Here is a 13,073-nt window from a genome sequence, read left to right on the forward strand (position 1 = left end):
CTCTCTCACACACACACACACACGCTAAACAACAACCTCAGCTCTTATCCCTTGAAAGCAAAACACTGCTTTCCACCTTAGGGATCGTGCCCACTTAGTTCTCCTTCTCCATTTGTCTTCAGCTGTTTTCATCTCCGTCTATTGACTTCCCTTCTCTCTGCACTCGCTACAACACCTTCATTTGCTTCTGCGTCGCACTCCGATCTTCTGCTACTCCCTGGTGAGCGCTGAAAAAGTGTGTGTGTGTGTGTGTGTAAGAGAGAGAGAGAGAGAGATGAGACTAAAACTTGCTGGTTGGAGTTATCGCCTTTGTTTGGCCGATGGCCGACGCCGCCCCGAACGACATTTGAGCCTCATTAAACACGCATTTGTTCCAAACCGCCCTCCTGAACGTGTAAGGTCATTCCATGCACTTTAAGTAATCATCTACATCAGCAGACAGTTTATGGAGGACAGAGATTAAACCTACGCCCGCCGACGCATGCACGCCTCTACAATGTCTACCTCTTCAGTCCGGATACCGATACCTGGGCTCAGCATGTGCACGTGTAATCAGACGGAAACACCGATTTTTATATATTGGCCTCATTGTCACCGGTTTTGCCGATTCCAGCTGAGTCGGATCGGTGCATCCCTAATTTCTACCGCTCTCAACACACGGGGAAAACAGCTGGTGATAACGGGGAGTGAAGTGTTTCCCAACAGCTGCAGCAACATCGTGTTGTTGGTTCAGAAGAAGAACCGAGTAATCAAAAAGCAAGGGAAGATATCTCACGTGCTGTTTGTCAAGTGATCTCTGGGAAACGCGGCGCAAAGGAACGCCGAGTTACCTCCAGAAATGTGGATGCGATGGAATTTTCCTCCGCACAACAACCAGGTGCATAATCTGGATTCTTGACGCCCCTTCACAATAAAATAATCTGCGACCTTTGACAGCGATAGTAGAGTCTCTCCAGCAGCGTCTCCTCAGAGCAGGCACATTTCAGCAGGTCCTACCTCTGCTGCCAGAGGGAGGGAAGAGGCCAGATGGCCTCAATCTGGTGATGGGGGGGGGGATCCGGCAGACCTCCTCTAGACAGAGGACCATTTACAGCCATTTCACATCTATAAACAGTGACTCAGACCCCATCGTGTTTAGATAAAAGCCTGTGTGAATGAATTGGAATACTGCAGGTATTTGCTGATGGAATAATGACGTCTTTACAGAGTGTACAAGCAGCCCGAATGTCAACAAACCCTCTGCGGCTTCACAATGTAGAACAAACCCCCCACACGTCAACCTTTTAGTTGTGGAAATAAAAAGGAGACACTGTGCTCTGTTATGGTGGAAATCCTTTTAAAACTGAACTAAGACAGACAATAAGGGAGGCTCCAATAAAGGTGCGTCAACAGCAATAAACAGTTAACCCTACCCATCTATAAAAGTCGACCTCTATCAAGAGGTCGGCCAAACACAACAGCGCAAAACAAACGCACTGAATTCCACGAAGTGCATGTCAACAAAGACAGTAGCGGGGTGACCTTGGCTCCTCTGGTCGTGCGCCAGTTCCTTGAGCTCCAGATTCTCGCTGTGCATTGCAATCAAAACAGGAACATTGTGAACATTGGAGAGGGTAATTATCGCGTGACCGGGCTCGTGTGGCGTTATCACAAGCACGGGACCGAGAGCTCAATTGGGTTTGGTTAATGTAATGTGTGGGGATTTGATATTGAGGAGTGCCATAAAGCTAAACGACCCGCATCGTGCAGCGCCGTGTTTTTTAGTGGGCGGAGAGGCTGCGAGTGTGCGTCGGGGAGAGATGAGAGTCAGAGAGCGAGAAGGTCAGCGTGTGGGCAGAATAAAATGCATCCCGCTTTAAAGGAGCGTTTAAACTGCCAATCTGGGACGGAACAGCAGTAGAGGGTCAATTCCACTTCACAAACCCCCCCCCCCCCACACACACACAGCAAGCAATTTTAAACTCCTCTCAGAGCCACAGGGGGCTGAAACACACTGTCGCTACAAAGACACATTTTACCCAGTGATGGTGGTTGCACGGTTTACAGCAAACCCACACAGCTGATCATTTCACCTGCAAATACTTACGTGTTATTCTAAAGCTGCACAAAAAAATTAAACGAAATCAGTTCAACTAGCTGCAATGAGGCGCACCCCATGCTTCTCTTTGCCGCGGTACAGCCATCAATCATCCCAGCGCTCCCCGCTGAGAGTTGATTTCATCTCCGACAGCTTTTTCATGTGCGTGTGCGAGGTGTGTGTGTGTGTGTGTGTGTGTGTGTGTGTGTGTGTGTGTGTGTGTGTGTGTGTGTGTGTGTGTGGGCTCCGTCGGTGTGTCAAATTAGCGTTTCATCAGAGGCCTGCCTCACTTTACCAGACCTCTAGTAGCTCACACTCCAAGTGACAAGAGCTGCATTCATTGAGCCCACGCTCTGACGACAGGGACGGGGGAAACACGGCTAAACCGGAATGTTATTATCTCCGGGGTTTACCTCTGAAGAGAAACCAGAGGAACTGTAATTGTATCCGTCTGCAGCTTCATGACTTCAGGGGGATGGAAGTAACTCGATGAGAGCATTTGTCAGACTTTCCATTTTCCAAAAAGAAACAGCAGACCCATCTTCCCCCCCCCACCCACACACACACACACACACTTTGAACCTAGATGACAGCGCTCCGAATTTCCCTTTGACTTGACCACAAAAAACGTATGTAAACATGCAGCGTTATCTCTCTCTTTTTTTGCACCATGTTATTTCAAGGCTTCTATACTCATAGCAGGAGCAGACATCACTGGGCAGGCAGTGAAAGTAAAAAGGAAATCACCAGATCAGCAGGGAATAACATAAAGAACATGATCTACTGACTAAAGACACACACACACACACACACACACACACACACACACACACACACACACACACATCTACGTGATGTAAACAAACACATGCAGGTTTGCTGGCCAAACCCATCAAAACCATCCAGTTTGAACCCAACGTGTGCTCATTTAGGTGCATGCACACTTGATCTCTTTCCCCTCACACACATTCCCCCAGTGTACTTAAAGCAGCAGCACACACACGTAAAAGCAGCATCAGCCATTTGCCAAATGTTCCAGCAGAGTGGCTTTTACTCCAAATACCTGAGACTGAACCACAGCCATTTTTACCTCTCACAAACACTCCAGAAATGTCCCTCCAGCGAGGGTAGAGGTGGTCTGTCTTCGCAACTTTGCCACCCCCACTCTCCCAAACACACACACACACACATATAAACTGCATCTGCTCTCACAGCGGTGACGGTGTAACGGTCCACATGCAATCCAAGACCATTGCACCCTGACCCGCATAGTGCTGCAGCAACACCCACACCACCACCCTCAACAGTCGGCCCCTGTTAAACCCACCGCCGTGTGTTGCACACACATTTCCCGCTGATGCGTTGATCGCGAAGGCTGAGGATAGTCAACGCGATCAAACACTTTCACATGTGGAACTTGTCACCGCTTTATAACAGCCACACCTCCTTATGAAACATACGCCGGGGCTACATTTCCCAACAGAAGACCGTAGCGGCATCCAAGAGATGACCGCACATGATGACACAAACCGTGCGCATTATTATTTTAATTTTTTTTTTTTTGCGCAGCGTTATTTCAAGTTAATATTTGATTATGTCAGGGTTGTGCTTTTGGGGGCAGTCACACTGCAGTCGAACATCGAGTACTTACTGTGGTGTGGATGTAGGTTAATGGCCGATGGCAGGAATTTTCCGGAGTGGAGAGGCGGCGGATGACTCGCGCCCAAGTGACCGGGCGAGGGAGCGATCCTCCCGGCTGCTGCCGCGGCTCCGAGTCGGTGAGACTCCATTGCGAGCCCCGCCAACAACGGGGGTGGTGCGTGGACGGATCGGGGAGGTCCAAAATCTCTGCCATCCATTATCCACAGTGGGGAAAGTTGTGAAAAGAAATAGTCCGTTCGGAGAGGCCCCCTATTCTGAATAAGCCAGTTTTAGGCTATAATAGTGTCTTTAGTTTTCCAGGCGATTCGGGCTCCTTCTCAGCCATCCTGCTGCCCTAGAAAACACAACAAGAACACACTCGCTTGATACTCGATCTGAAGGCACACTGAACTGTTGGGAGCTGGTAGTTTGAGGATTTCTCCCGTTTCCAGCGAACAGGCGGTCAATACGAGCAATGACGCAGTTTGGAAAACCACTTCAGAAACTAAGCGTTGAGCCCGCGGACCGACCGTAAACACGTCTTCAACTGAAGGTCTCGGCTTTAACTTCTATCCACGATATTATGATCTAATGCGATGTAAGCAGGACCAGCAGCGCTCCGCCCGCACCGCACTGCACGCCGAGCCAAGCAGCCGCTCCGGGGCTCCTCTTCCTCGGGCAAACACAACCAGGCGAGAGGCGGCCAGTGAAAACACGCAGCGACCACGCGATGCAACACGCACACGGACACATTTTAACAACCTATTCTAACCCCCTTTTTTCCCCCGATTACCCAGCTGTTTCCTAACGCGTAAAACCAGCAATAGCTGCGGGGCCGAGCCGCCCTGTAAACCAATACACCATAAATACTGGAGGCGCATCAAATATAAATTTCAAACGGGTTAAAAATAAATAAGGGTCGCAAAACGCCTGCATCATTAATCAGCGCGGTTAGGGGGGTTTTGTTGCCCGCAAATGCGATACTGAGTCCGGGCTGCTTCGCGTTTGGGTGCTGCCCAAACGCGAGAAGACGTTTCAACCCAACCCGTAGAAACACTTTAAAAACTAATTCCTCATTTCATATCGACGGTCTACCTCGTGGACCTGAGCTCGAGCTGGTATTAAGAGAGAATAACGCGATCCACATGATAAATCCACGGATATTCAGTTTAATCAGCACCGACTCGAGCTGACCAGCACCGTCTTTAATCTTTTTAAAAAGGTCGATTTTTTAAAATCATTTTCGCAAAACAGATGATGGAGCACAACCTCCGCAGAGAGCTATGTGTGTGATATTAAAACACATTGAAATATAATAAAAGTTACTTTAAGGAGAACAACAACAACAACACGCATTCGAGACTTTATCCGAAGGCAACGAGGGGAGCAACATTAGGGGTCTGGTGGAACCTTTTTATACATTTTGCCCGATAATAAACACGAGTCATGTGACTTATGTGAACTTAAGTTAAAAAAACAAACAAGGCGAAAGTCGAGTTAACCTTCACAGGCTGCAAGCAAACACATCACAGCGGCGACTCGTGATATCCAGGCGGGTCTGAAGAACGGCTCGTGGATCACAATAAACCTTTATTTTGTTATCGTGGGAGAAATGCACCAGACCGACACCAGTGTTGCCTCCAAGCCCTCCGAAGTGCACACACACTAGACGGTACACGGTCCGTTCCTCCGCCGGTGTCTTCCATGCGGCACACGGCAGCGGAGCAGCACGGCTCTTCAGCCACGTTTCAAACTTTTCACGGTTCTTTTAACGACACACTAAACTTTCTCGGCGGAAACGTCTCGAACGTGGGATTTTCGCACCAACAGCGCCTTAAAAAAAACCAACATGTCGTACACAAGGGGAAAAAAACAACCTCCGCGCCCTTTTCACTCACATTTACAGCCCAAAATTATGTTTTTAAACACCGAGAACTCGAGACACTTCAGCGCGAGGAAGAAAACCCAAACGAGAAAAAAAAAAAAAAAAAACATGCCGAACGCTTACTTGAATGTGTAAAATCCGGGGGAAATGAGCTAAAAACGTTTCTCAAAATGCGTCCAGGTTGCTGGGAGAAGTGGAGTAGTCCATTACAGGCTCGTCCGAAGGTAAACTGGGGGATAACTGGAGGGGGGGGGTGAAGTCCTGACGCGTCCGTAAACTCCTCAGCAATGAAGCGCAGCATTGTTTTTACAAGCCCCGCCCATCTCCCTCGCTACCACCCAACCCCAGACCAGCCCAGTACGGTTTGCAAAGCTGCTGTCTGATTGGCTGCGCGAAGTGTCAATCAAATCCCCAGTGTAAAAAAAAAAACACCCTGGCCGCTCGCCAGCAGTATAAAACCAATTATGGAGCAAGGAGGTTGAGCCGTTTCAAGGTCCCCTCTCTCTTCAAGACTGAGTGATCAAAACAAGCAGTGGGTTTCTTTCTGTCTTTAAGAGGTGGGGGGCCAGTTTCAAGGCAACCCCCCCCCCCCCCCCCCTCCCCCTCCTCACCCATTTTCACGCTAATTATAATAGACGCTCAAAGATTGGGACACTGAAAGTATGGGCGCATTGTTACCCTAAAACATACTGTTATGGTTTTTAATGTGGTGTGAGAGCCAGTTTATTTCAACTCACTATGGAGGCAGCTGATAATTACCCGCGTCAGTTCATTACTTTTCCATTTACACCTTTGCTCTAAAAGGAAAAGAAACGCAAACATCAAACACTTGAGATAACAATCTCACAATTCCTTCAGAGCCCTCAAATTGAACTATTCAATTTCATTCGGGGTGACCACAATTTTGGGCGTTGTTTTCCCAAAGACAAAAGGTAACATGCCAGTAATTATGGCTATATTTACAGGGGGAAAAAAAGAAAAGAAAAGTGAACGTGTTACAAGCCAATAACACAGAATAGCGCAGCAATTAGGCCTGTTCTTGCACGCCCAAAACACAGCCGCGAGGGCTCAGAAGCCCCTACAGTAACATTTGTTTTTGCACGTTTGTTGGCACTTCATGGACGTGGTCTACACACGAATAACGTGACCTGCAGTTTGGGGCGCTTAACGCCTCGTCTTTATTACATCAAACGCTATTAATTAGTGTTAAACGGGCTCACCGACTGGGAGCCATCACTCAGCACTATGGCGGGTCTGCAGGCGGATCTGACAGGGCGAAAGCACCCTGGATCTCTATCATGTCAGCCCTACGCACTAAAACTGAATCATTGTTTTCGCCTCCATGGCCGCTGTATTTGTGATTCTCCATACCAGGAATAATGCCGGGCTCTCTTCAGGCCTATATGCAAATGCGCATAGCGGGCTGTAGGTGAAGCGCCGCTGGACGTGTCCCTGTAATCTGCGTATAGTCGAGTTTTAGCGGGGACACACACACACGCACACATACATTTGCATTAGAAGTGGTGCGCACTCATTTACTGCTCTGTTAAAATTCAGAAAGAGGGTGTGTTGATCTTTGGTGTGAACTAAAGACTAAAAACCTGACCTCTCCACCCCTCCTCGTGCACGCTACTGTCGCGGGATGTTATCGTGAATAATCTCCTCTGAGGTAAACCACTCCGCGTTACATAGTTGCAGAAATGTTGATTAAAGAAAACACACATCTGAGGACGGTTTCAAGCCGCCCTCGTCGCCCCCTCCCTTTACACCCGTCCAGCCCCTCCTCCTTTTACAATGGGACGGTTTCAAGGCGGCCCTCCTTGTAGGGGGGGGGTAAAGGAAGCGCTCCAGCAGACGAAGGAGAGGAGAGAGCGCGGCGGAGGCGCGAGGCCTCGAGCAGCAGCAGCCGCGGACGGACGCGTGCGTAACGGCAGCAACCATTGGAGGCTCCGCCGTCCGGTTGTCCGGTAAAGTGGTCCACACCCCGGTGGATTTTTTTTAAGCCTAAATCACCGAGCTGCATACAGACAAGAGGCCGCTCAGCGTCGGCCCCGACCCGTCCGCTCTGACGGGAGTCACCGGGCGGAGATCAGAGCGACGTCCCGTCCCGAGCCGTCCAAAGGGGACCAAGCCAGACCTTTGTACTCCGAAATCGCTCCGACTGGGAATTCAGACAATGCCTCTAGATTAGGGCCCTATTGTTGCTGTCTTCTAAACCCCGCGAGCGGGAGGCGGGCCTCGTCTTCTCGTGGTTGTTTTCGTTGTCCGTGGGGGGTTATCTCCACTCCGAGGTGGGTTCGGCTGCTGGTGGTATTCATACAATTTAATTTACCAGCTTAGTCATGATTCATTTATACAGCCGTATAAATGAATCATGTTTTACGACTCCAATTTAAAGATATCATCTAAATTTAATTAATTATTTTTTTTACGGTGATGGGACCGTCCTTAATTATTATAGCTCGACATGGTGCTGAAATTATTACATCCATCCGTACATCCATTGTTCAACCAAAAATAATCCAATAAACACAATTCTTTATTGCACTCTCCAGCATGCTATGTGTGGTTTAAGTGCAGCTTCTAACCTTCATCCTCCTCCTCTGATAATAACACAGATCTGTGTATTTCTAGGTTATCCTCTCACTGATGCATTATTCTGCGCGAGCAGATGGGACCATTTGGTAGATTATGTCTTTTTATAGCCTGTATACACCAGCATGGGCTCTTTGAGGATGGTCCAATTTAAAGCTCGTCCTCGATGTGAGGCTGCAATGGAAAAGTACAGAAAAACCATGATTTATAGCCCGAAGCGCTGCTGAGTCAACACAATACCGCAGACAATTTTTCATGCCACTAACGTTTTTTTTTACAGAATGAGAACACTTGTTATCCCAGACTCATGCTTTAGGCTCGTTGTGTTTGTCTTGACCACCACCTCAACATCCAGCCGTGTGGCTGTCCAAATATCATTGTTGGGTTAATTCTGTCATCAGTTGAAGGATCAGGTAACTGATTTTATTTTATTTTGGGGGGGGGGGGGGCAGACCAGACCATCTGATTGTCTCCAGGCGTGTGTTAACCCACAGGGGAACAGAGCACACAGACAGCATTGATTAATTCAGCTGAGGGGGGGGGGGGGGGGGGGTCAGTCCTCTCTGGGACCGCATCCCATCCATAAATAAACACAGGGAGATGTCCCCCTGCATAAGCATCCAGCCTTCAACAACAGCACTTCAGTCTGCACATCTGACGTGGGGGGAGGGGGGGGGGGGGGTCATATCCAAGTTAAACATATTTCATACAATATTCCTTGACATCACCACACACACACACACACACACACCAACCCCCACTTGAAGAACACACACATTCATATGCATCTCTCATGGGGTACCTGCCAATCATCAGACAGCGGGCCTTGCAGGGTTTAATGGTGGACTACAGGAGGGGGAGGGGGGGGGGGCAGTCACACATCTGAATGTGTAGAGGATGACATGGGGGGGGGGGGGGCACAAAGAGAATCTGCACGCTGTCTGATGGTTCACACATTTGTCACCGCAAATGTGATTCATGTGATTTTGCAATGGGATGATGGTGAGCTTCTATGAAATGAGCCTGATTTCATGCGACTGGATGTTGCCATGTGTGAAAATAGCGAGATGCCTGCATGTAAATGGTCATATATATATATATATATATATATATATATATATATATATATATATATATATATATATGTATATTTGTATATATGTACTTCCCAGACATCACATGCATGGCAGTTTATTAATTCAGCAGGACTGAGCCACCACACGTACACACGCTCATGTTTGAACACACAAAATAGATGAGTTGTCCCTACATTTCTACCACATCCAAGACCCGTAGTTAGAAATCACAACATCTACTATATTTAAATGATGCACGCTGTTCCCCGTCAAACAAACCGTTAAGACGCAGACAAAAGCCTGAATTCTATTTGAATCTAATCAAAATAAACATTCTTATGTCTGGAAAACGGTACCAAGGCGAGGACGCGCATGGGAGTCAAAGCAAAGTGATTCCCATCTGCCACTGCTGCTTCAAACCAAGCTGGGGGAGGATGGAGGGGGGGGGGGGGTGTCAACTGTGCATGCAGGGTGCTGGAGCAGGCCTGCGCTGCACTGGGTGTGTATTTTTGGCGCCTGGGTCGTGCGGTCACAGCTCTGAGAAATCGTGGAGGGTTTTCTCGAGAAAAGAAAACCACAACCGTAGGTTTGATGCAGCGAGACGCGTCTCCTGCTGAGTGAAGATGTGGCAGTGACGCATCAGGGCCGCTGACGTCTCGTGAAAAGAAGAAAGACAAAAATTTGAAATGCCTGCAGGGGCCTCCACTCCTCTTTTAAAGCCGTTCTCTCTCGTTTAGCTCTTTTAGTAGCTGCTAACAAGTCTGCTGTTACGACAAATACTTTATTCCTATTCAGAATAATGGTGGTGGGGGGGGGGGGGGGTATGAAAAATCACAGAAAGAAAACAAAAGACCAAAAACCTTGTGTCAGTCTGCAGCTCACTGACAAAATAAAACACTTTTCATCTGCTGTCATAAAATCAAACTAAACTAAAACAGTGGGATAGCTGTGCAGAGGGGGGGGGGGGGGGCATCGCCTTCAGTGAACATGTCACCTTCGCTAGAATGCACATCACTCTGAGGCAAACAAAAAAGAAACAGAAACAGCAGCTACTGCATTTCAATGTGATCAATTATTCCCTGCTGGCCTGCTTCTGTCAGCAGTAGTAGCCCTTCTCCTCGCTCTTCACCCGCTCTCTCTGCCAAACAGGCCCAATCGGCGCAGCGGCTCCACCTGCTGGAGGAAGAAGGGAACTGCGTGCGCATCACCGACCCGACCGATGGATCTGCCGTAAAGCAGCGCAGCTGTTAGTAAAAACGGGAGGAACACAGCAGCGAGCCTGACAAATTGGTCCCCCTCTGTTCTGTGTCCGCCTCGCTCGCGAACACCTGCAGCGCTAAACACCTGCGCGCGTGCGCGACAACCCCGGCCAAGCACAGCAAAATGAAGTATGGTTGCACTCGCTCGCACACACGAACGGTACATTACACACATACACGCACACACGCGCGCGAGCATGCCAAGTTCTGCTTCCCTGCCAGTGAGTGTTTTGCTGGCGCGGCAATAAAAGGGAAGCAGCCTCAGCAGAATCACAGGCAGAGGGGGGGCTGCGGAGAGATGGAAGACATCTCCGACACCAAACACGCTTGATCTTCAATGTGTGCGAGCACCCTAACTTAATGCACGCATGAATTCACATCAATAGCCAAACGCCCTCCACGTGCACGCGCACAGGCCCTGCAGGCTCATCGTATATCACCGGGTGCCACCGTGCGGCCCAGAAATAACTGTGCGCAACTAGGACAGCCCGACTAATGGGTGCAGCGTGACTTTGGGGGCCCGTGCTGGATGTGCGGTGTCACACACAGAAACAGGATATATGATGGATAGAACACGAGGGTGGGGCCGCGCCACCCGCCATCCGTCTTATCCTCTTCTTCCCTCTCTCACTGTAAAGGTGCAAATGTTGCCATCCGTTTTTTAGATGTGGACAGGAAACGGGCCCCCTGTCAGCAGTTGATCTTTTCCCACCATTACAGGAAAAGCTGGTTTAAAACATGGACACGCTCAGTTGTTTTATTGGCACACTCCATCTTTTTAATCTAGTCTTCACTGCTGTACTGGACACACACACTCCTGTCCCCGGCACCCTCCCACACCAGCCCAATAACACCATTTATTCAAATAGAATTTAAATTTATTTCCAAAGAAGGAAATACTCAAAACAGAACAAGCATGATCTCAGCTCTAGCTCTATGCATACGCTCTGATATGAGCTGAGGTGTTTGGATCATAGGGATGTATGAAGGTATATTTGTCTTTATTACGCAAAACAACAAAATAAAATGTTTTGAAAGCAAATTTCTCGCACTGCAATCAAAAATCAAGTTTGTAAGTGAAAATATATAAACTGAGAATAATTTATTTATTAGTTTTGCTTATGAAACTAGAATTTTTGGTTAAAAAAACAACAACCTTTGGTTTAAAAAAAAAACCTTTGGTTAAAAACAAAACAACCTTTGGTTAAAAAAAAAACCTTTGGTTAAAAAAACCCCTTTGGTTAAAAAAACAACAACCTTTGGTTAAAAAAAAAAACCTTTGTTTAAAAAAAAAAACCTTTGGTTAAAAAAAACCTTTGGTTAAAAACAAAACAACCTTTGGTTAAAAAAAAAACCTTTGGTTAAAAAAAAACCTTTGGTTAAAAAAAACAACAACCTTTGGTTAAAAAAACAACCTTTGGTTAAAAAAAAACCTTTGGTTAAAAAAAACAACAACCTTTGGTTAAAAAAAACAACCTTTGGTTAAAAAAAAACCTTTGGTTAAAAAAAACAAACTTTGGTTAAAAAAACAACCTTTGGTTAAAAAAACAACAACTTTGGTTTCAAAACGAAAAGCTACGAGTTGAGTTTAGATGTAGTGGGCGGGGCATACGCTGCTGAATGAGCCAGTAGTTTATATTGGGGGGTTCGATTTGGATCCCGGTATCTGCTTCCACTGTAAACACTGCCTGTGTCCCAATCCAGCAACTGCATCCTTCGGGGGACCCAACCTTCGCGGTCCACGTCGGCCGTGTCCTTTGAGGACCACGAAGGCTGGACCGAGCGGTCTCCGAAATGAGACGGCCTATGCTACAGAGGACTTCCTGTTTGCGTCACCAGCTGCCCCCCCCATCCCCTTGCTGCTCCCGTGCCTAGAATGCCTGCTCAGGATTATACTGTATATACAGATATATATATAAACTGTAAAGGTTTTAGTTTTAATCAGTTTTTCAATCATATATTCAATAATTCATTCATAGTTATTTTTCTTAATGTAGTTTTTCTAAATTAATAATCAGTTAATAATTCAATCAGTTGATATGTTAATAACTAATTTCCAATCATTTATAGTTCTTGTAAATAAAATGTATTTATCAATAACTTTTTTATTTCATTCACACATATATATATATACATACATGCATATATACATATATATATATTTATTTCTCAATCTTTCTATTAGAGAAAAGAGCCTGGATACTTGCAATCCTAAGGCAGAGGACAGTTAACAAAAACAACAGCAGCAAAACAAATATCAGCAAACGTGTTTATTAACTTGCAGTAACACTTATTTCATATTTTTTCTATAAGTTGTCGCTTTTTTTGCTTGCAAGGCAGTCACCCAGGGGAGGGTGACTGCCAAAATTGTCCAAATCACATTGAGAAAATGATGAAAAGAGAAACATTTATCAATAATGTTAACACATGGATGCAAACTTAGAAGATTGACAAATTTTACACAGCAGAATATACACAAATTCATATAGAAATAATTTATATGGATGTCTTATTTCAATTTAAATAAAAGAAAGAAAAAG

The 13,073-nt window shown here is 46.7% G+C and overlaps 1 protein-coding gene across 3 annotated transcripts in view; it reads right to left on the reverse strand.

The window, feature by feature from the left end:
* tnrc18 (trinucleotide repeat containing 18) overlaps positions 1 to 6,191 on the reverse strand; it is a 42,114-nt gene extending 35,923 nt beyond the window's left edge. For all 3 annotated transcript variants that reach the window (XM_076084905.1, XM_076084907.1, XM_076084904.1), the window contains exons 1-2: positions 5,727 to 6,191; positions 3,729 to 4,073 (exon numbers count right to left, since the gene is read on the reverse strand). In XM_076084905.1, the coding sequence (XP_075941020.1) occupies positions 3,729 to 3,936 (208 nt within the window). In that variant the 5' untranslated portion in view covers positions 3,937 to 4,073; positions 5,727 to 6,191. The remainder of the gene's footprint in view (positions 1 to 3,728; positions 4,074 to 5,726) is intronic.
* Between the last annotated feature and the right edge of the window lie 6,882 nt (positions 6,192 to 13,073).

The sequence above is a fragment of the Anarhichas minor genome, unplaced genomic scaffold (genome assembly GCF_050575085.1).
Source record: "Anarhichas minor isolate MPS153535 unplaced genomic scaffold, ASM5057508v1 ptg000007l, whole genome shotgun sequence".
Taxonomy (NCBI): domain Eukaryota; kingdom Metazoa; phylum Chordata; class Actinopteri; order Perciformes; family Anarhichadidae; genus Anarhichas; species Anarhichas minor.